The 20850-nt window shown below is 41.2% G+C and overlaps 2 protein-coding genes and 1 pseudogene across 3 annotated transcripts; all 3 read left to right on the top strand.

Annotated features, from left to right (window-relative positions):
* Positions 1 to 795: 795 nt before the first annotated feature.
* LOC110981709 (uncharacterized) lies at positions 796 to 4322 on the top strand. Of its 2 annotated transcripts, none has more exons than XM_022239521.2 (2): positions 796 to 1168; positions 2160 to 4322. In XM_022239521.2, exon 2 carries the CDS (start codon positions 2171 to 2173, stop codon positions 3431 to 3433), a length of 1263 nt encoding a protein of 420 aa, XP_022095213.2. In that variant the 5' UTR covers positions 796 to 1168; positions 2160 to 2170; the 3' UTR covers positions 3434 to 4322. The 2 variants fall into 2 exon arrangements, with proteins under 2 accessions (XP_022095213.2, XP_022095212.2); XM_022239520.2 differs by having other exon boundaries at positions 796 to 1191.
* A 425-nt stretch (positions 4323 to 4747) lies between these two features.
* LOC110981710 (ADP-ribosyl cyclase/cyclic ADP-ribose hydrolase-like) lies at positions 4748 to 17219 on the top strand. Its single transcript, XM_022239522.2, has 8 exons — positions 4748 to 5043; positions 6130 to 6393; positions 13794 to 13920; positions 14047 to 14268; positions 14457 to 14530; positions 14782 to 14883; positions 15071 to 15157; positions 15320 to 17219. Exons 2-8 carry the CDS (start codon positions 6173 to 6175, stop codon positions 15465 to 15467), a joined length of 981 nt encoding a protein of 326 aa, XP_022095214.1. The 5' UTR covers positions 4748 to 5043; positions 6130 to 6172; the 3' UTR covers positions 15468 to 17219.
* Positions 16328 to 20561, top strand: LOC110981648 (uncharacterized; annotated as a pseudogene).
* Positions 20562 to 20850: the final 289 nt, after the last annotated feature.

Genomic DNA, 20850 nt, shown 5'->3' with positions numbered 1-20850 from the left:
TCATGCAGTACACTTTCACTCCCCATGCTTACGTGAAAACGGGGTTGAAAAACTTAACAAAAATTTACCTACCAGAAGTCGATGGGTTCCATGTTCCATTGATTTGACATAACGTGGTTGTTGTCAGCAAAGGTTGAATATTCGAATCTTTCGTAAAAGTCGATCAGTGCTTTAACATTATTACCTTATAAATTAAAACACTTTGTAAAATATCTTGATTTGCTTTTATTTCGGCTTTTAAATTTAAAACCGTAAATATTTATCTGCCTACGAGATTGCCGCATTGGACTGTCCTTCATAATTTATATTTCAGATTTTCGGAAGTGATGGGTCAATTTTGGCAGGATATTTGTCTTTTAGGTCAGTTAATTTTTCAGTTTCTATAACTTAATATACCAACAAACATTTTCTAAGAAGTACCTGAACGAAAAAATATTCCAAATTCTAAATCTTTGCACGTTATATTTCCTGTCCAAGGGTTCTGGAGGCCCGCCATCAGGGGTCAACTTTCAGGCTCTAAAGCGAATTAAAGAAAAAACTTACAATTATAATTAAATATAACTACATTTAAAATGAATATAACAGACATAAATATAACATGCAGCTGAGTTTGCCTGAGATATACTTGCCTATCTATTTAAACAAAGTTATATTTTTCCATTCTACCCCGTTTCATAGCTGCACATGTGGCAGTGTGTGGTACCGGTAACTAAAGGCTTGTCGTGACTTAACCTCATGTCGGACCTACCCAAGTCTAATTTTGGTTTACGGTTCATTGCGTCATTGTCGACCTGTGGTTTTCCTATCGATGTTGTATCCACATTCCCGCCATTCGTAGAGCCTAGAGGGGTTACATAAGTGGCGGAAGGCCAGAACCTGATCAAAGTTCACTTGTCCGTGACTCTCTGCCTATTCTGCCACATGGCTGTTGCGTTGTGTCCATGGTCCGATTTTGTTTGACCACCTGAACGTGTCGCAAATTTCTTCCATGGTTAGAGTGATCCTAGTGAAGTAGAGCCTCGATCGGTCCACGTTGGGGGCTGTGTTTTCTCAGACCATGTCTTCTAACTCCTCTGACCACTACGTCGGACGGTCATAGAACAAGGGCACAGACGATAGACCACCAAGGTCCACAGCCCGTCGCCGGTTCCACGTTTCAGACCACCCTGTACGTGGAAGTGTGAAAGACTCGTAAGCAATTTGTCTTTGTGTGAATTTTGTCTCTCGTTATTTTTCTCTTGATTCCCCCTGCTCACGGACAAGGTAGCCCAGGCTAGATTATGAAGAAAGAGGGTAACGTTAGTTGTGCCAGTTGAATGATTTCATCAATGAGTTTTTACTGGAAGGCCCGGCTGCATTGTCACAGCTTCATACATGTAATCTCGCGAACGCCTGTAATCAATCTGAACAGTAGTTTCCATGCACAATGATTCATGGCGTCACCGCCTCCAGATTGAATCGTAAACTTTGCATAGTCTTCATCTGGACGTCATTTCCGTAAGGATTCTTCCTCGGAGGGTCGTATTATGCTTGACTTCACCCCTTGATTCAAAACGGAAAATGCATCTTTTCTATTTGCTTTCGTATGTCATACACTTTTGCTTTTCAGCCACTTTCAGGGTAGCTAGAGCTGTACGGTGTTCCAGTTATTCTTTCTACAAAATCAATACTTCCGGCTTTCTTCTTTTTCTAAGTCGCTCTTTGTTTCATCGGTCAGTTTGACCCATACGGATCATGCTCGTCCCTAAAAAGGAGCCAAATTTTTTTGCAAAGATGAGAAAAATTGAGATAAAGCCTTTTCGATTTATTTCATTTTGCTTTCTTTCCCAAGCGTATAAAATGCCCCAAATGTAGCCTCGCCCTAGAATGGCTAAAAGGATGTCTGAAAAAAATCCAAAATTCCTAACTCCCCCAGCAAAAACTTTGCCCCCCCCCAAGAACTTGGTTCTTGATCCACTCTTGCCATCTGTCACCTTTTCGACTGTGATACACATGGTCTCTTCCTTCTTAAACTGTCGAAGAAAATCTGTGTTGCATTGAGACGGCGCGACTTGTATCTTTGTCCATCTGCTATAGTTTTCCAGAAAAAGGCTTAGTCTTCTGATAAGGAGGTTCACGCATGTATTCTTAGAGTTTTTTCCTCTTTTTTATTTAAACAGATACAAGTGAGATGTCCGAGAAGGTAAAAGAAAAGGAGAGTAGTCTCCAAGATAACGAACGACATTCTCAGAGGGAAGACAACGCCAACTCTACAAAAGAAACTGAAGATGCGCCAGTGAAGAAGAAGAAAGTATGGCCAGCCAAATACAACAAGGGGCCTTTTATTTGCGCCTACTGCAACAAGAAATTCCGAGGTCTTCTTGATCTGACTCGTCATGAACGCATTCACACCAACGAAAAGCCACTAGTATGTGAAGAGTGCGGCAAAGCTTTCGGAAGTGACAGTAGTTTACGATTTCATATCAATGGTCATCGGAATATTCGACCGTATGCTTGCCCTACCTGTGGGGCGACGTTTCGCCACAAGAATTCGCTTAGAGAGCATATGGTCGTCCACACAGACTTACGCCCTTATGTATGTGAAGTCTGCGGTACGGGAATGCGACAACGATCTTCTCTACGTAAACACATGCGAATTCACACGGGGGAACGACCTTATAAGTGTGAGATTTGCGATCGAGCTTTCCGATCTTTAGCTACCTGTCGATTACACCAAGAACGCCATGCTGACCCCAACAGCCGAGTCAATCGGATTCCGAAGGAGCCACGGAGGATTAGAAACAGGGTCAGAGGTTATCGGAAGTACTTGCCCAGAAGTGTCAGGTCGGAAATCACGCGGGAACTTTGCCGTCAGCTCAACAAAACGCAAACAGCGCCAATATCTACCCAGCTTCCTAAAAATGTGTTTTCTGTTATTACACCGCTCGAAATTTCCTCAGTTGATACTACATGCACAACGACGTCAGAAGCAGAGCACGTATCCTCAATCAGTCCAACAGGGCCTCTCTGTAACGCGTCCGCACAGACGTCAAATGTGTTGCCAGACGCAGCCAACAGACACCCTGAAACACCTGGGACAAAATTTACAAACGTCGTGAGTGTGTTGAATCACACTACAAAGATATCACATGGTACGCTGGTAACACCTGTCTCACAAACTGTCACTCCTAGTTTCAGTCAAGGCAGCTTGTTATCACCTGTCACGCCCAGTGCTGCTCAGCTTCCACTCAGCATCAATGCTTCTGGAACTCTTCCAGGTATTATCTCCGCGTGCAATGTCATTCCTGTTGCCTTCGATAAGAAGGAAAGAAGTCCGGCCCATACCCTCTCTGCCAATTCGCCCATCTTGGTCAATGCGGATCAAGTTGTCACCTTCACGTTCACGCCATTAATGGTAATTAAGACGCCGTTCGGTGAACCCAGTACTAATTAATCAGAGACTATAACAGACTAACCTGCCTCGAGCAGAAGCACCCCCTCATCGGTTGAAAGGAGACATGTTGTCCTGGAGTACGAGTATTCATTTTGTTGGTAGCGATGCAACCGTAACGCATGCATTTCCTAGTGGTTCGCAAACCAGCGAAGTTCAGTTCCGCCCAAAGGAGCCGCCGTTGCAAAGAAAATAGCGCCCTTTCTTGGTCCAGTTTGAGGCCCATAGTACTGTGGAACATTTTTCTTTCCTGCACTAAGTTTATTCATGTGCAAGTCAAAAGTCCAATTTTTATGAAGTTTGTTAAAGGTTTTAAGTTAGCATAACTAAGAGTAATCTGATTTTTATAATGACGAAGATAACCATAATTTTCGCGTAGTCATGTATTCCTCAGTCATCCCATACATGAAAAGTTCTTTTGCAAAAAACTTTCTAGGTGTTGAGATTACCGCTTCATTCTGTATCAAGCTTAAAAGTGATAAGTCCGTGTGTTTTCTCTTGACTTTTTAAATGCTGCCATTTGGCAAATATTGTGGAAATTTTGTAATTGAGTTTTTCAGTTTTTTTCTGATATGACGAAACTCGGGTTCCTTGAATAGAAGTTAAGTTTTTTTGTGTGTGTTACAAAGCTCTTTAGCCTTATTGTCTGAGAGTTGAATAAATGCGTGCAAGATCAGAGCTTTTCTTTTTCATTGAAACCACACTCAAGTCGGATACTTGTACACGTATACACATTGTATTCGCAATGAAGAAAAATTCGCAGTATACAAGAGGCTTGTATATATTGAGCATTATTTAAATAGAATACTCAATGACTTTTGATGTCTTGTTATTCCGGGCGTATCCCCAATTTTAATGTTACTGGAATGATTAAAGAACTACATGCAGTTTCCATTGTAGCAACCTTTGTTAATCATTTAAACACCTATTTACTCTCATACTTATAGAGATCTTGTGCTATTTGCACGTAGCTTGAAGAACCTTTCGCTTCGGATCTTGTCCCTCTTTTATATAGTTTCATTTTGTTTCTCAGTGCCTGTGATACATAAAGAGATTTTTAGATCAACGAGCAGTCCGGAAAATCAACGTGTACATGGCATGAAAAAGCTGGTCACTTTTGTCATTAACATGCATGTGTTTAACCGTTGAGCAAATGTGTCGTCATGCGATTTGATGTATGTTTACTATATCATCCAATATGCATATACCTGTACTTAGGACCACGGACCCTCTTGAGTCCATGTTAGGATCAAGTTTAGGGGAGTGCTCTATCATGTACAAACACCAATGACAGTGTGAGCGGACCACCGTCAGACTGAGATGAAGTCTACTCCGCTTGCACCACGCCGTGCATGTCTTGTACAAGGAAGTACAAGTACATGTACTTCAGTAATAATTCACTGAAACGCTGCAATACGAGAAAACACGGGAGTTTTCATACAGAAAGCAGGTGCTTCCTTTGAATTCGACAACAGGAAGCGATTTTTAAACCCCGGTTTGTACGCCGACCATGACTTATATAAAACAAGGTTGCAACAGCTTGGGCTTCACTGTGTTGACCGAGTGAGCACGTGCACTGTTTATTGATTTTCCTGAAACTTGTCGTGGGAAAGGTATGTACATGTACACTGTACTGCTTTACTGAACTAGGCTGACCTTGTGTAAATTTTGGTAGGAATTACTTGAAATATGCTTCTGCTGCAGGCCGCATGACTGCGGCCCCAGTTAGTGGCTTCCAAAGGCGCATGATTCCCGACCGCGCCCGGCACAAAAGGAAAGTACGTGTAATGTAATAAAAATGCAGACGCGCCTTACAGCAGTAGGTTACAGTATGTTGTGTGCTAAAGTAATAGGGCTTTTGAAAATATCGTAACACCACAAGAGAACTATGAATCTGGATGACCACATTTCACGTATATGTAGAGAGTAATTTCTTGGCCAGCATACCGGGTACTTCCTTGTTCGGAATGTCGAGGTTATTCAGTGCATTAACGGCAACTTAAACACTTGTGGGTTCGTAGTTAAGGATTTGGTCCGGATCGCCATGACCCACCAGGATGGGCTATTCTTTCCTAGGGATGACCCTTCCCACCCCACTTCCTTGCCCTATCCACTCTGGCTTTCGCGTTTAATGGGTAGACCATGGGAAGACTGCAGGTGGACATGAGCTACATGACAAGTATCTTTGCACAGCGTCGTTGTCGTGTGTATAGCCTATACTTGCCTATAAATGTATTAACGTGTCAAGGTATTGTTTGAATTTCGCTGCATGCAAGTATATGGTGCACTGAAACATAAAATACATGTAACTTGGTCACGGAAATGTTACTGACGAACAGAAAATTGACTTTGTGAACAATTAACATGCATGGTCAACGAACAGGTCAATATGTACACACTGTGGTTGTCAGATTCTTGTGTGAATCGTGTAGTTTATTAATTGAAAGTATGATTTCCTTGCCTAGCAAGTAGGATCCTGTAGGACCTGTACTTGTGGTCTTGTATGCCTTTGGCAATAACGGTGGGCTGTCTTCCTCACTTTGGATTGACTAGCATTTCCGGTTCAGTTGAACCGGGAGGTTTCATGGAGCTGGTGGTACGTTCTGTTTATTGAGCTGGCCCTGTGGCTTGTCAAACTACACCGGAAATGTGGAATTTTCTTTCGTGCTAAATTCACTGTAATAAATTGATAATTGCAGTTTGGAGGCAACTTGAGTCCAGCAGCGACGTTCTTGTCCAGTTATGGGTCGGTCCTTGCTCTGTATCTCTCTGTGCATCCTTCTGCCTCTCTTTGCTGGGGGTCACATGATATCTTATCGATCTGCCGACCGATCTTCATCCGTGCTGAACCAGCAGCCTGAGAAGGGACCCACCACGCCCAACATCAGTGATATTTTCATTGGAAGATGTTACGAGCACATAAGGTGTCTACAGCAGGACCAGTGCATTACAAACACATTAAGGTAAGTGTGAAGAATAGTAGTTGCATTTGGAGAATACTGGAGTACTCTTTTCTTTGGGTACCTACCCGACCCTAAAAAATGAAAAAAAAATCTCACAAACCCCAAACCACCTGCCTCTGGATCAAAGGCCGCTCAGGTCTCAAAAGGTGCTCAGTGTCTCAAGGGTCGCTTAAGGCAGGGTACCTACCCGACCCAGAGAACCTATCCCCAGAGACCCCCTCCACACTCGCTCCCCCCTCTTATGGGTGCTCAGGTCTAAACGGGTGCTCAGTGTCTCAAGGGTCGCTTAAGGCCATCCAGCTGCCTTGCAGGGTACCTGCCTGACCCAGAGAACCTATCCACAGAGACCCCCCTCCACACTCGCTCGCTCCCCCCTCTTACGCTCTCTCTCTCCAAAAAAAAAAAAATATTATCACACCTATATACAAACCACCAGACCAAACCGAGATGTCAGACCAAAAACCAATATTTGTAATTAATTGGGAACAATGTTTTAATTGTAACCACATTTCGATCATTTAACGTGACAGACGCTTGCAATTCTAGATATTGCACTAACTCTAATCATATCGATAGATGTGTCGAATGTAGAGAATGTAACCATTACAAATGTTGTGGGGAATGCAAAAGTTGCAAATATTGTAAAGACTTTTTTATTTGTGACAAATGCCACGGTTGCGTAGACTGTGAATATTGCGATGAATGTGTCGATTGTGTAGATAGCGAAAAGTGTGTCGATTGTGGCCGTTGTGAAAAATGCACCGAATGTGAAAAATGTGTTCATTGTAAATATTGCATCGATTGCAAAGATTTATATGAAGAATTGTTTGCAATTTGTAACAGTGAATTATGGTCTCTGTGAAAAGACGAGATTCAGAAAAAAAGATGACCCGGATCCCGAATCTGACTTAGACGAAAAAGCAGTTAAATTAGGTTTAATAATTGAATATGGCGAAGACCCAATCATAGAAGATATTTTGTAAGACTTGAAGGTTTTCACGGTGAAAGAACTGCACGAGTAAAACTTCCCGGTTCTTCACAGAACCACACATAATCAAGAAAGAGATTGATCCATGGTGTAACCCCTATCGTTTTACTCATAAAGATTTTTGTGTTGATTAGATCATTTTGAATAAAACTCATTATAAAAAAATGAAAACCTATGTATAAATCGTAACCAAACCATGTCTAAACCCCAAACCTTTATCATCACCGACGACTACCAACGTCTCAACGACATCAATACTGACCCAAACATTACTTACGGTCTTTTTGATCCAGACAAACTTGCTATTAGTGAACACGCGTTGTTACGGCATTCAACCCATCTGCGAATTTGGAACTAAAAAAGAAACGGGTCAACATTAAATCGCGTTTGACACAACTAATAACATAGAAACTTTTTGGATCATATCAATCAAAAAGTTTACGGTTACATCGATGGTCACACCCACAAAAATAGCCTGTTACCTAAAACCACCGTCAATTCGTCTAAGAGTTCCAAAATCCTCCCAGTGGATGACAAAGACAAAATAAGTCATGTCGTTAAACCCCCTTATAACGAACGACATCGTATGTTTGTCAAATATCAAAAACCGACCCAAATCGATTAGTTTACAAACAAACGGTGCAAAGAACAAACGGTGCAAAGTGAAAGCGTTGATGATATCGTACAAGATGCATTTTACGGATCTCACGGCATACTTTTGTGCGGCGCGAGCGTTAGATATCGAGTCAATGAAGCTCAACTAAAAACGAACAACGATTTAAAACTTTTATCAAGAAAAAGCAACTTCAGATGCGTTGGGTTTGAGTGGAAGTGAAAACGAGTGTGAAAGCGAGTGTGAAAGCGAGCGTGAAAGTAAGCGTGAAAGTGAGCGTGAAAGCGTGAAAGTGAGCGTGAGTGTGAGAGCGTGATATGAATATAAAAAAGTTTAAAACTAAAATTAATTAACCCCCACCTCAATTAAAGTGGGGGTTAATTTTTTAGAATGTCATTTCAGGTGCACTCGGGATCATTATTTGGACCGGTTGCTCTCAGTATTTAGGAGGTGATTTTGTTTTTGCATGTTCATACCCCAGATACCATCCAGTTTCACGTTTAACAACGTTTACACTCCAGAACTTTTTTATGCGTTTTCTCCCAACGCAATCATAACTTTTTCCCCTCATCGAACATTTCTCGCGACAACGTTTTCGCAAGTTCCTCGATTATGGCTTGGGTCTCGGCTTTGGATTCTCTCGTTTGAGTAAGGCTGCATCCGAATCTCTTGTCTGGAGCTAGGTCTAGGTTTTCGCTCCATTGGAAATGCGTGGAGACGCGTAGACAATAGACCTAGCCGTAGCTCTGGAAACCTGTTTCGGACACGGTCTCAGTTTGGTATCTGTCTTATTGCGGCTCTCTTCTTTTAGTTCTTAAACTTGCTTAATTCACCGGTAATCAAAATAAGTTCTTCGTGAGAAATGTCCCCGTCGTTAATAGGTTGAGAAATATACTCACCGATCGTGTTTAACTTTGCGTCGCACAACACCCGAATCTGATCGTGTTTTGGTTTTGTGGAGTAACCGACGACTCGCATATTTCAACACTGCATATGCCTCAAACGCACCGATTGCGAGATCTTCCATCACCAGCCCATCGAGGCCGAGACCACCCTCATTAAAGCAGGGATACCTATAGCGGCTGAAGCGGCACCCAATGCCTCGACTCCGTATTCTACATAATTGAGCGCGGTGAGTAGCCGCTCTCGCAATGCGCTCTTGCAACAGTTCTTTTTTGATGTCTTTGATCTTTTTGAGTTTGTAGAGTTTTGTTTCTTGACACGGCCCTTTACTCGGTTCAAGCAGTTCACAATCTGGTAGCTCGGGAGTCGGGACAAAGCCTTAACATATTGGGGGTATTGAGGCTTTTCATTGCTTCTTTTTAATTCTCATTTCTTAATTATATGTCTCAAAACATTTTAGACTTGCGTTACAAATTCTAGCTCGGTCAAAATTTTACCACCCTTGTCATTAATAGTTTCTCCTTTATCGTTTCTTAACGAAAAATGGAAACTTGTTATTTATTTGGGTTTAAGCGGTTTTATCGTTTTGTTTATCGTTTTGTTTTTGGTCGGATCAATGACGGTACACAACATGTCTGAAGGTTGACCATTAAAATAATTAAAACTGGTGTTTTAATTCTCGACAGTGTATCCAAAGCTCGTCAAAAGGGTTTACGTTTATATTTCCTTTGTAAACAACGTTTGGAACTAACCGACCTTTTGCAAAATGAGCAACTTACCGACTTCTTTACCCAATCTCAATCTGAGATTTAAATCTATCACCATAATTGTAACTAAAGTGGAGTCTCGGTGAACTTTAAAGTTCACACTCGGCCTGGCGTTTAAAATAAATTCAAACCAATCAACGTGATGAAACCCCTATGGAATAACGATGCAACCGCGCTCTCCGGATTACAAAAAAAAATCCCGACGTTTCTCTCGTGTGTAGCCGTTGTATGATGTTGAGATTAAAACCCAAAACTAAAAGAGCATCTCTGGGTTCGGATTGAGCGCTTCTAATTGTTCTTGTTCTTTCGTCGGTATTGTCGGCTAAAAATCCTTCTCGAATAAATTCCAGTGTGATGCTGCGTTCTTCTTCAATAGTATCTTTTTTCTCGAGTTAAAATCATTAAATATTCATGTGCGTCCGATTGCTGCTAATAAATTCCTGCTAATTTTGCAAATTTGCTGTTTGTTCGTTGAGGTCATTTATTCTTTGGGTATGGTGGCGTTGAATTCTTCTAGATTTTCCGCCTCGTAATCTCTTATTATATCATAAAAGAAAACCAAACTGTCTGTTTCTTATGCTGATAACGTTACTGTAAGTTTTAAAAAATGTTTTTCTTCCGTTTAAAAAAAATCAGGCTAAAAATAATATGAGAGTTAATTTTGTAACTTGTTTATTGTCGTGAACAAAGAAAGATTTGCCTGCTGTACCCCAGAAAAGCAAAGCGAACAAACTTGAGTGAAGTGAGCGGTCAGAAATTTTTCCAAACGCCTTAGTCCGATACCTATATTACCCGGGTGAACTAGAAGGTGGTACTGTCAGGAAAGCGATCGATCCGATTTGGAGCGTAGACGTGTACCAAATCGAAAAGCGAACAAGTCGATTTAAACGAGTCAACGGCAAAAAGGTGACAATGGGACCAACGCTGTACTACTTGCTCGACGGGCCAAAGCGTTCTTTTGTGTGAGAAGAGTTTCAAGTGGTACCCGAAGACACAGAGCTACCGCCGGCTCGGTAATGACCGTAGGCCAAAGTGTCCATGCCATTTGATAAAATGTATCTAAAGGAGACAGGCTTAATTTGTTTTGAACGGTGGTTTAAATCATGTTCTTTTGTGATCTTATGTGATGTTGTTTCGTATAGACGTGTTTGTGATCAAGCAACGTTTCTTCGTAAGCCCCGTGTCGCAGGTTTTTTTAGTACGATAACGACTTTGGCTACTCCTTTGGCCCTTTTTTTTATTTTACTGTCATTTTTTAGTAAGATCGAATACATTTTAGAGCGTAGACACACCACTTCCGAAACTAGTTTGCCGCCAAAGTCGTCTTTCATCTTTCCCATGACAGCCGGGTGGCCTTTTATTGTTAGGATCGTAAAGTGAGTGATCTGTTGGATAATTAGAAAAGTCAAAGAGGTCTCGTTTTTGATGAAGGTATCGGTTGACGTTATTTGTTTTGATCTAAACGAGTAAACTTTGGTGTCGCTGTATAGCACACAAACGTCTTTTCCAAAATCTGATTTTAGCGTGTTATTATTATGATGATTAATCAATTCAAGCAGATTCAAAATGTACAACAGGCAATATACATACAATAAAAATTATATCCAACAAATAATATAAAAAGAGGATCAATACAGATTGAAAAAGGAAACAATACAGATTGAAAAAGGAAACACACATGTAAACAGTCAATCAATATAAAAGACGTAAGAATAATCAAGCAAAAGACAGACAAGACAGACGTGCATAAGGAAAAACGAGGACTGTGCAGGAATGCCTTGGAGAAACACAAGAGTGAAAAATATCACTTTGGCCAAAAGAGCGTGCCACTCCAAGCCTGCACAATAATCAGTCAGACACACAAACTAAACAAAAACGGAAGGACATCACAACGACAAATCCCACCAACATGTTGTAGTAAAAATCATGTAATCGAGCACACTCACGCCACAATAAATCGGCTTATTAAACACGGTTTTAACGATGCACATTTCGACAAACGAGAGATCGTGTGTGAAGCGGGAAGGGGGAGAGAGTGAGAGAGAGCGCCGGTGAGGGAGGGGGAGGGTCTGTGGGGATAGGTTCTCTGGGTCGGGTAGGTACCCTACAAGGCAGCTGGGTGGCCTTGAGCGCCCTTTTGAGACCCTGAGCGCCCCTTGAAACCCTGAACGCCCTTTGGTCCAGAGGCAGATGGTTTGGGGTTTGCGAGAGTTTATTAATTATTTAGGGTCGGGTAGGTACCCGAGGAAAAAAGTGCTTCAGTATTCGCCAAATGCAACTACTAGAATGACTAAGGAAAGTCCCTCCCTGAGCGTCCATAGAATGAATGGCTGTGTGACACCAGCACAGAACAATTTTAAAAATTATTTAAAAAAATCGACAGCAAGTCTGCGATATGTATACATTTGCAGCAGCGATGCACTTAATGGAGAGGCTCAGTGCGCATTATGCAAGCGCATTATGCGATACTTTTTATTTGGTTTAGAATTATGAAAACACCTGGTGGGTTTATGTGACATAAGACGACCTGTAATAGGTCATTTTTAGTGACATTTTCCTACCATACAAAAGTGAAACCCAACTCTATTGTTCATGTAAATAGTCAGGGCTGGTAGCGCACAGATATCCGGGAGTTTGTAATTTCAAACTAGGAAATTGTTCATGTCATTTGGCATGGTTTTCTATTCATCTGAGTGAAAGTATGGCCAACTGCTCACTAGTTGAGTTTAACTGTGTGGGAAACGTCTATAGAGAGTGGCCCGATTTCCACGGCTTATTTGCTATTCGCCGAACAGTACCCCTACACGTACGAACTTAATCGGATTCGCTGGTACCGGTAGCACTTTTGAGCATAAAGTATATGAAGTGACATGTACAGGGTGTCCATGTTGACACTAACATAAAAAGTGGACAGTTGCAAATAACATACGAATGCGAGGTATACATGAACGTTACGTGCACCAGTGCACTTGAACAAAGTATAAGCAAACTGCGGAGCGCTGATGATCGGTAATGTAAGGGGAAAGTAAGAAAAAACAGCGCTCACCGGTTTGCTAAGGTGCTGAATTTTCGGCCCCACTGGGCCTTCATCGGAGCCGTGGGGGACTGATGGGACTTGGGGACCAGTGCACTTTAACTTAAGTAGAAATTTGAAAAAAAATTGTGAAATAAGGCAACTGTATCAGTCTGCGTGTCAAAATTGTTCTTGAAATCTGAACCATTGTCAGTGGCGTGGCCGGGCTCTTCACGAGGGATGGGGGTGGGGAGAGGGCCAAAAGGGGCTAAGAGTTCCCACGCCCTCCCCAGGCTACGCCACTGACCACATTTTCAACTTTCAAGTTTGCAGAAACTCATTATGAATTTAACGTTTCAGTTTGTCGATTTAGTGCATGTCATGATTATACTTTTCGTGTAGAAAAAATGCCCATCTGTGTATTCAACAGTACAAGTGTATACATTTACGTCCACAAGTCACATGTGGAACAGTTGACGATATTTTCTCGTTATTAAAAGTTTGCAACGTAGCTACACAAGATCTAGAAAACGTAAACTCAGGTACTTTACACAATAAACACGATTATTTCGGACATTTCAGGGTTACAATTAACTCCTGCAGATGCAGTTAGATGAACGAAGGATTGAACAAATACGCGTAATATCTTTAGCTTATTGACACAAGCTAAATAGAGCAAAGAAGTAGATAAGCCACAATGGTAGCCTCCTAACCCGCAAACAATCAGTTTGACAGTGGGATCTTTTTCTGAGCACAACAATCGAGAATTAGAGGACAACAGCTTTCAGTTTTAGCAATTATGAAAGTACCTTTTCCATGAACCGCTACTGCTTATTTGCATAGATGCTTTGCAGGTTTCCTGTTGTAGGAGCAGACAGGAAGGTAAGGAACATCCTGTTCATTCGCACGTGAGAGCGTGAAGTTGAAGAATTCTCATGTAAAACGTGCTATGCACATATGGATCAAAGTCAGAACTCAAGGGCACAACCTGGATCTTTTTGCTCAAGAAACGTCCGTTTACTTTGGCCTTTCAACAAAAATGCAAGTCTGTTTTAATTGGTTTCTTGTCTTGTGATATTAATAAGTTAGCGTCTTGTTCCTGCTCTTTTCATACAGGGGCTCGTGTGATAACCTGTGGGTAACCTTTCGGGATGCATTTGCAAATAAGGATCCATGCCAGGCTGGTTACGGAGACTATGACGGCGTCATAACTGCGGCAATGCCCCACACAAATAGAAACAAGGTGATGTCACTTTCGTATCAAAGTTTGGTTGGAAAGAAGACTGTTCAGATATAGTGGTGGTGTTTCTGTATTTTCAAACGTTGATTTATACACATTTGTTAATTTTTCAACTGGTTTTCTTTCTAGACCTTGTTTTGGTCTGGTCTCAAGACTCTTGCCCTAGATAACGGAAGGGTAACCAGAAACCATACCATCCTAGAAGAAACACTTCCGGGGTATATCGCCAATGGATTGACCTGGTGTGGTCAAACAGGAGCTCCAGGAATTAATTACGACACCCCATGCCCTGCAAGTACTGAAAAGAACAATGAAACTATGTATACCTTCTGGAAGGCCGCTTCTAGAGCAGTAAGTTGTTTTTATTTCTATAAATGTCTTTTACATAGATCCTTATAATTTTTCTGTCGTTTCTGTCATAAATTGTGACCTTCCGTAATTGTAGGGTCAACCTCTGCCCATTTAAAAATAATGTTTTATGTAGTTCAGTAAAGAAACTAATGCAAGGTTTTTCTTTTGCTTTTCTTTTCTCTTACCAGTTTGCCAGGCAAGCAAGAGGAGTGGTTGCAGTGGCTTTAAATGGTAGCAGAGAGGACGCCTTCAGACACACAAGGTAGATTCCTGGGCAGAATAGAAAAAAAATCCCAAATAGCATTACATTGCATCGCCTTTTGCAGACAATAATTTCGACATCGTTTTCCTCTTTACCTGAAAAGGCGCATTCTTTGTGTGAAGGGAAGCGTAGCATGCAAATTGCGCGGTAATACATCACTTCTCATCGCCTGGTCTAAGTGTCACATGTGTCGAAGGAAATTAAGGCTGGATCCTTGTACTGGTTCATCGAGTGATTTTTTTCTCCCGCAGTACATTTGCAACGACCGAACTTCCAAATATCGAAAGTACAGCGGTGACACACGTAAATATACTTCTGGTTTACGATATCAGCATACCTGGTAATAACAGGAGGTAAGATAACAATAAAGTTTGCAAGAATCGCCAGTCGTGGTATATCCTGAAACTGGGGAACTCTGTGGTGAAAGAAAGATCATTACACGGAGCGTTTTTTTATATGAAAAACATGAACAAAATTTGTTCAAATGCTACTGAAGGAATATGGCATGGTCTCTTTAATCACCTTGTGTATTGTTTCCAGAGCTCGCTGTGACGAAGGGAGTATCAAAGATTTGCAGTCGATGCTTACTGATAAAGGCCTAAGTTACAACTGTGTTGAAGACCCACCGTAAGTGCTTGCAAAGTAAACGCCACGTAAAAGTACAGCAGTGGCACTTTTCAACGATCGGAAAAAACAAAGCCTCTGTATAGTCATATTTTGCCAGTACCACAACATGACTGAATTTGCCCCTTTTTTTCCACTTTCCACTTGTGTCTCTACCGGATGTAGCGATTTCAAGTACCTACAGTGTGCTAAAGATCCACGCAACGATCGATGTATTCAAGCCTGCAGTTCTGCGATGATACCGAATATCAACACGGCATTGATCGTTGCAGCCAGTCTGGTGTTTCACCTTGTGACTGGAGTTAGAGACTAGTCAAAGACTGAAAGGACCTATTTGCAATTAGTCCGTGTAGTATGTACTCTTATAAGTAATCTGTGCGATATAGACGCTATACTTTTTAACACTCCGACTCATACAGACGCCATTGGTGTTTGGTAGACAGGCGGTACGTCGTCTTTTACTATGCATAAATATCGTTGAGCTTTTATAATTATAGAAAGCTTGCTATTGGTATAAGATTAGTGGCTTCGCCATAGGTGCATCTCATTAGGCTCATGAGTTTGTAATTGCCTGGCTTTTGTATTTATTACATAAAAACTTAACTTGTTTTTACAGCACGATTGTGTATTTCAGTATAATATCGCAAAATTCATGTTTATGTATACTAAGGGGCAAATACAGTAATTAACAGAGTACAACATCGAGGAGAAAAAGAGAACAGAGTTGGAGATGCCATTGCTGACACCAGGCGCGCGATGCAAGATGGCATTGAGGATTGTTCCAACTTTGTGTAACCGTTTGTTGGCCTGTCAATAGAGTGCATACGCACGAGGACACCGGATGGGGGGTAGGTTAGGGAATGCTGTCTAAGTTCCAAAGAGGGAACATTCTCTCCTGGTTGAAGCAGACACCAGAGGATTTCGAGTGAAATTGCTTCTCTACAATAGATCGAGAGTTCATTCGAAATAGAGCCTGAAAGTCGACCCCTAATGACGCGCTTCCGGAACCCTTGGATAGGTAAATCTTTGCAAAGTTGTACAATCTCGTTTTCACGTAAGCACAGGTAGTGAAAACAAACGTACATGAACATGGAGACTTAGTACGATATCGCCGGGAGTGAAAGGTCGTTAAGAAAATTTGTTTTTTACCCATCTCCAGGTGATTCTTCCTAAATGTTACTTGAAGAAGACAAAGGTAAAATTCCAACATGAGTGTTTCATGGTATGGTTTCAGTTAGGAATTATTCTCCCAAAAATTATCGGACGTGATAGGACGGCGCAACGTAAAATCCCCATAAGAGGACCGCGGGAGGGTTTCGGGAGCTCGCTGCATGACCTTTTACTTTCAGGCTCTATTGAAACTATTTCACTTGATGTTTATGTAGTGCAGGAAATTCTTCGAAAGTCATCGGGATACAATACAAAATGTACGAACTAGTAGGATTGATGGGAAAATATTTGAAAGACGATACCGATATATTTCTTAATTCCGGGCTATTCACAATAGTGCGCCTCCAAGAGTTTGCAACGCGTTGGAAAGTCACAATGCGCGAAATCTGTCGACCCAATGGGCGTTTGGAAAGGGTTTCGCGCGTTGTGATTGGCCCGCGCGCTGCAAACTTTTGGAGGCTCGCTGTTGCGAATCGCCTGTATTATCGATAATGAAACTTCCTGGATTTATGGTTTCTTAGCGTAGTTTTCCGTTGTTGGGTAGAGTTAGCATGCGCACCATCGCTTATAGCATCGCCGAGAACTGTCGTTGCTTAAAATTAATAGTGCAGGCTACTTTTTATGAACTTGATTTCCAGCAACCCCATCAGAACGTGCACGCACGGTATCTCTCATATGAGAGGGTATCGTGGTCCATACCCTTTGGCCAACTCTGACTTCGTGAGCTTGCATTTCAGGAAAATCTTGACGAAACTGAAACTGTAGAGATGTTTTAAATGACAGCAGGCTTTGGACTAACTTGCCTTATAACTGGCTTAATTTCCAAGAAGCCTTCTTGAAGCTCGAGTACCTTTAGTCAAATTTCTTAGTCTGAATAAAACTTCAGCATGCGTAAGTGATTGACCATATTATATTAAGTCATTTCAGAATAGCAAAGTATCTGAGCGTGTGACGTTGCCTGAACGCTTTGTGTCAGGTGACTGACTTGACAGCTGTATATGGTTTCAAGAAGTTGTCATATACCCAGCCCTACTATATCGCAAAGGGAATTCATTTACCTTCAAACCACTCCAGCGTGTTCATGCGCAGTAGGTTACTAACTGAACGTTTTCATTTACAGATTCATTTTCAAACAGCAAACACAAGCCTCAAAGAAGAACGTCTTTAAGGTTATTCACAATGTCTGGTTGGTATCTTGGTTACTATGCACTGGTCTTCATGACTATTTCTGTGGCTGGAAACATTGTCAGTCATGGCTTAGGAGTGTAAATAACTCGCCTGATACCGAATCACTTTTTGGCTCTTGTAGCATTATAAATTTTGCCATGCTGGGTTGTCTTGGTTTCAAGACGTTAGTGCTTGAAAGCGGACACCGTGCATACTGCGCCCCCCTAATGACTCATAATTAGACTGTGCGCCAGTAAGAGTACGTAAAAACTAGTTGTGCGAGGGCGCTCTTCAACAGAAATAAAACAACCATCGATCACTGACGTCTTGGGCCAAGACTACATGCAGGGTGGCGTGTGCGACAGCGTAAAAACCAAATCCCACTGTTGGAATGCATGCGAGGCTCAACATACCTGCCTCTCTATGTAGACTACGACTTGCAGAATGGGACATGTGAATTACTTAACACCACTTATGACTCACGGTAACGTCAGAGAACGGTATGACTGGATTCTCTCCTACTCCATATAGCATGTAAGTAATTTTTGCACAAAACTTTGGAAATTTGGAGATTGGTTATTTCAGAATATAACTAACGAAAGGAAATAACAATGGCCGTAATTATTTTTTTGCAGAAAGCCAGTCAAGAAAGTTTTGTATTTGCTTAATTTTAGTGTGTGATATGCTTTATTATGATAGTTTGTTTTTCCCACACACTTAAAACTTGTCTTGCTCAACCTCAGACTAATAAATTGTTACTTCTGAATGTTATATATTCATCACTTATTTGATAATATTTACTTTATTTTTCTGTGCCCGTTCAGGTCAATAATGTCTCTTGACGACGGACTGAGCACGCAGTCCGAAACGTTGAGAATACTCCCGGTTCATTTCAGAACCACACATACTCATAAGAGATATATTCATTTGAATGGTGCTTCCGCAAGCCTTTCCACCTACTTCTGTCTTTCGCCATGAATAGCCTGAAATTTCATACTGTCAATGTATAATGGCAGTGACAGTCTTCAAACTGTGGATAACCGTTTGTGAGAGGAACTCACACAATAGACGATCATCAAATGTCTTTTCCTCTGCCAGGGTCTTGCGGGCTTGACTGCTAAGTAGTAAAAATCCACTTGAAAAAAAATCTTTTTTTTTTAGAAGAAATTTAGAAGAAATGTGAAATTTGTCGACTCTTTGCAGATGGGTAGGCGTAGTTTCAAAGCTCGATTACTCGATTACTTGCCGCGTGGGGATCAAGCTAACCTCAGTTTGTATAACCTGTAGCCTAACTGGACTGGAAAAAAATCAACCCTTTTGCCACGTCTAAATTCCTTTTGCCCTTCAATAATGCTTTAATTGTGGTTCAATAGATTGAAACTTCAACCTTCTCCAATTCTGCCATTGATACCCAAAGCCATATTCACAGGCTTGATTAAATTACATTAAATTGTAAGAAATCTGTGTCCGTACGTTTAAAGTGAAAAACCCAAAATCGTGATTCTTGTTTTAATGCCACAACATCAAAGAAAATCATTGTATAAAGTTTGAAAAAACAGCCATTTTTCTAACAATAGTATTAAGTGTTTCCAACAATTCTAATGGGTTTCTTTTAACATTTTTGCAGGAAGAAGATGGGCAGTGGGGAGCTATGGTTTACCAATGCCTGCGACTGGTTGCCCGACTGGTGTTGGTTTTACCTGGGAGACTGGTTTTCGCTTTCAGGACACGGAGAACAGGGGATCGAACAACGAACGGTCACCGAACATATATAATGATATACACTTGATGGCACATCAGCGCAATGATGTAACATAACACTTAGAAGTTCTGTGTGAAAACGGTGGAGCGTGCGAATACAATGATCTTATTGGCTGGCCTCCAGGCAAATACTGTGTGTTTAAGTACAGACCAACTGACTAACAGGTACCTAAAGATTTATCGTAACACCAAACACAGGCAAAACGTCAATACCATGTATTATTGTCTTCACCGTATTTCATTTTTTTCTATTTCTAGGGGCCTATAAGTAAAACTGGAATCACATTTAACTAAGACATCGATAACTAGCCAAGCGCTTGCAGTATGGCACTGTTTTCGTGGAATTTTACATTGTATTTATTGTATTCATCACGTCATCATCTTGTAATTATAAGTGCATTAATTTCTCTGAAATAATCCATTTCCTTTCGTGTTCGTAGGTTTGTCAAACGGAACTATATTCTGGGATGACGAGAACACTGAGAGCAAATCATAACAGAGTAGATGGCACCGTTCCAATACAACCATGATACTGGTCAATACAACCATGATACTGTCATTCATTATTGTTGTATGACGACTGAGGACATCTACAAGCCCATCAATCTGCCAGCTGATCGTCCGTTTTATCTCTTTGCCTTCACTGACCAATGTCAGCCGGTACAAGGGATGGAAGACACCTTGGAATGGTTTAAGCGGGACAACGAAGATGGCAGTAACAGTAGAAACAACCTTGTTGGTCATCACCCTTACTACGAAACAGCCAGCGGAATAAATAATCATAAGCATTATTATTGTTACCGTGACCATTGACCCTTTGTAAGTGACGGAAAACCCAGATGGCAGGGATATTTTATCGCAAGTGTGTGGCCCCAAGGGAGGATCAAATTCATAATGTCCTTTGCAGTAAAAAAATTAACATGTAGAAATTTTTTTGGCTCTGGAAAAATACTAATAAAATTATTGCTTTTTGTGAAAGGTAAGTATCCTGTGTTCTGAGTTTAATTGTGGATTGTAGATATTAAAAAATACAATGCAGTTGTTAGTTTTCGGTTTACTTCATGTCAGATAATGAACAATTTGCGACTTTTTCTGATTAATTAAGAATTTTTCGAGTAGTTAAAATAAACAGTTCAATTTTCTGACTAATATATTGTACTTAAAATTTATCAAAACCCAAGTAACTGACATTTGTTACCTTTATCTGTTTTGAGGGTTGTCATTTACCATACCGACTGAATCACAGAAGCCTTGGGAATTTGAATGAGTTTCCAATTAGAAGCTCTCAATCAGTGATGCGTGCGCGTGTAAATACGAACCGGATACATTGCGGAGGCGGGGTATGTACGTAGCATGCGTGCGTGACCTGTTCAGTGCAGAAACAAATAAAAACGGATACGTCCGTACCAACGATCGTACAGCGCCGAAGGCGATCTTTGGTCCGTACAGTAAGCACGTGACTACTATCTAACAGCATACATGTACATGTATATTCGTTTGCTCTGTCTTTGGGTCTACCGAATTTTTCCAACCCGTGGCTGGCCGCTTTTTCCTTTAGTATAGAGGCTTTGCGTGGTAGCCATCTTGTAGGGCAGCTC

Source organism: Acanthaster planci, linkage group LG14 (genome assembly GCF_054643075.1).
Source record: "Acanthaster planci isolate LZ-2023a linkage group LG14, COTS_SCS, whole genome shotgun sequence".
Taxonomy (NCBI): domain Eukaryota; kingdom Metazoa; phylum Echinodermata; class Asteroidea; order Valvatida; family Acanthasteridae; genus Acanthaster; species Acanthaster planci.
Note: the sequence above shows the minus strand (reverse complement) of the source record. Positions and strands in the feature narration are given on the sequence as shown.

Bases quoted from the DNA above. Each gene is read 5' to 3' on its own strand.
- LOC110981709 (XM_022239521.2), top strand. From the start codon at position 2,171: ATGTCCGAGAAGGTAAAAGAAAAGGAGAGTAGTCTCCAAGATAACGAA.
- LOC110981710 (XM_022239522.2), top strand. From the start codon at position 6,173: ATGGGTCGGTCCTTGCTCTGTATCTCTCTGTGCATCCTTCTGCCTCTC. The intron at 13,921-14,046 runs GTGATGTCACTT...TTTTCTTTCTAG, and splicing joins CCCACACAAATAGAAACAAG to ACCTTGTTTTGGTCTGGTCT. The intron at 14,531-14,781 runs GTAGATTCCTGG...TTTCTCCCGCAG, and splicing joins GACGCCTTCAGACACACAAG to TACATTTGCAACGACCGAAC.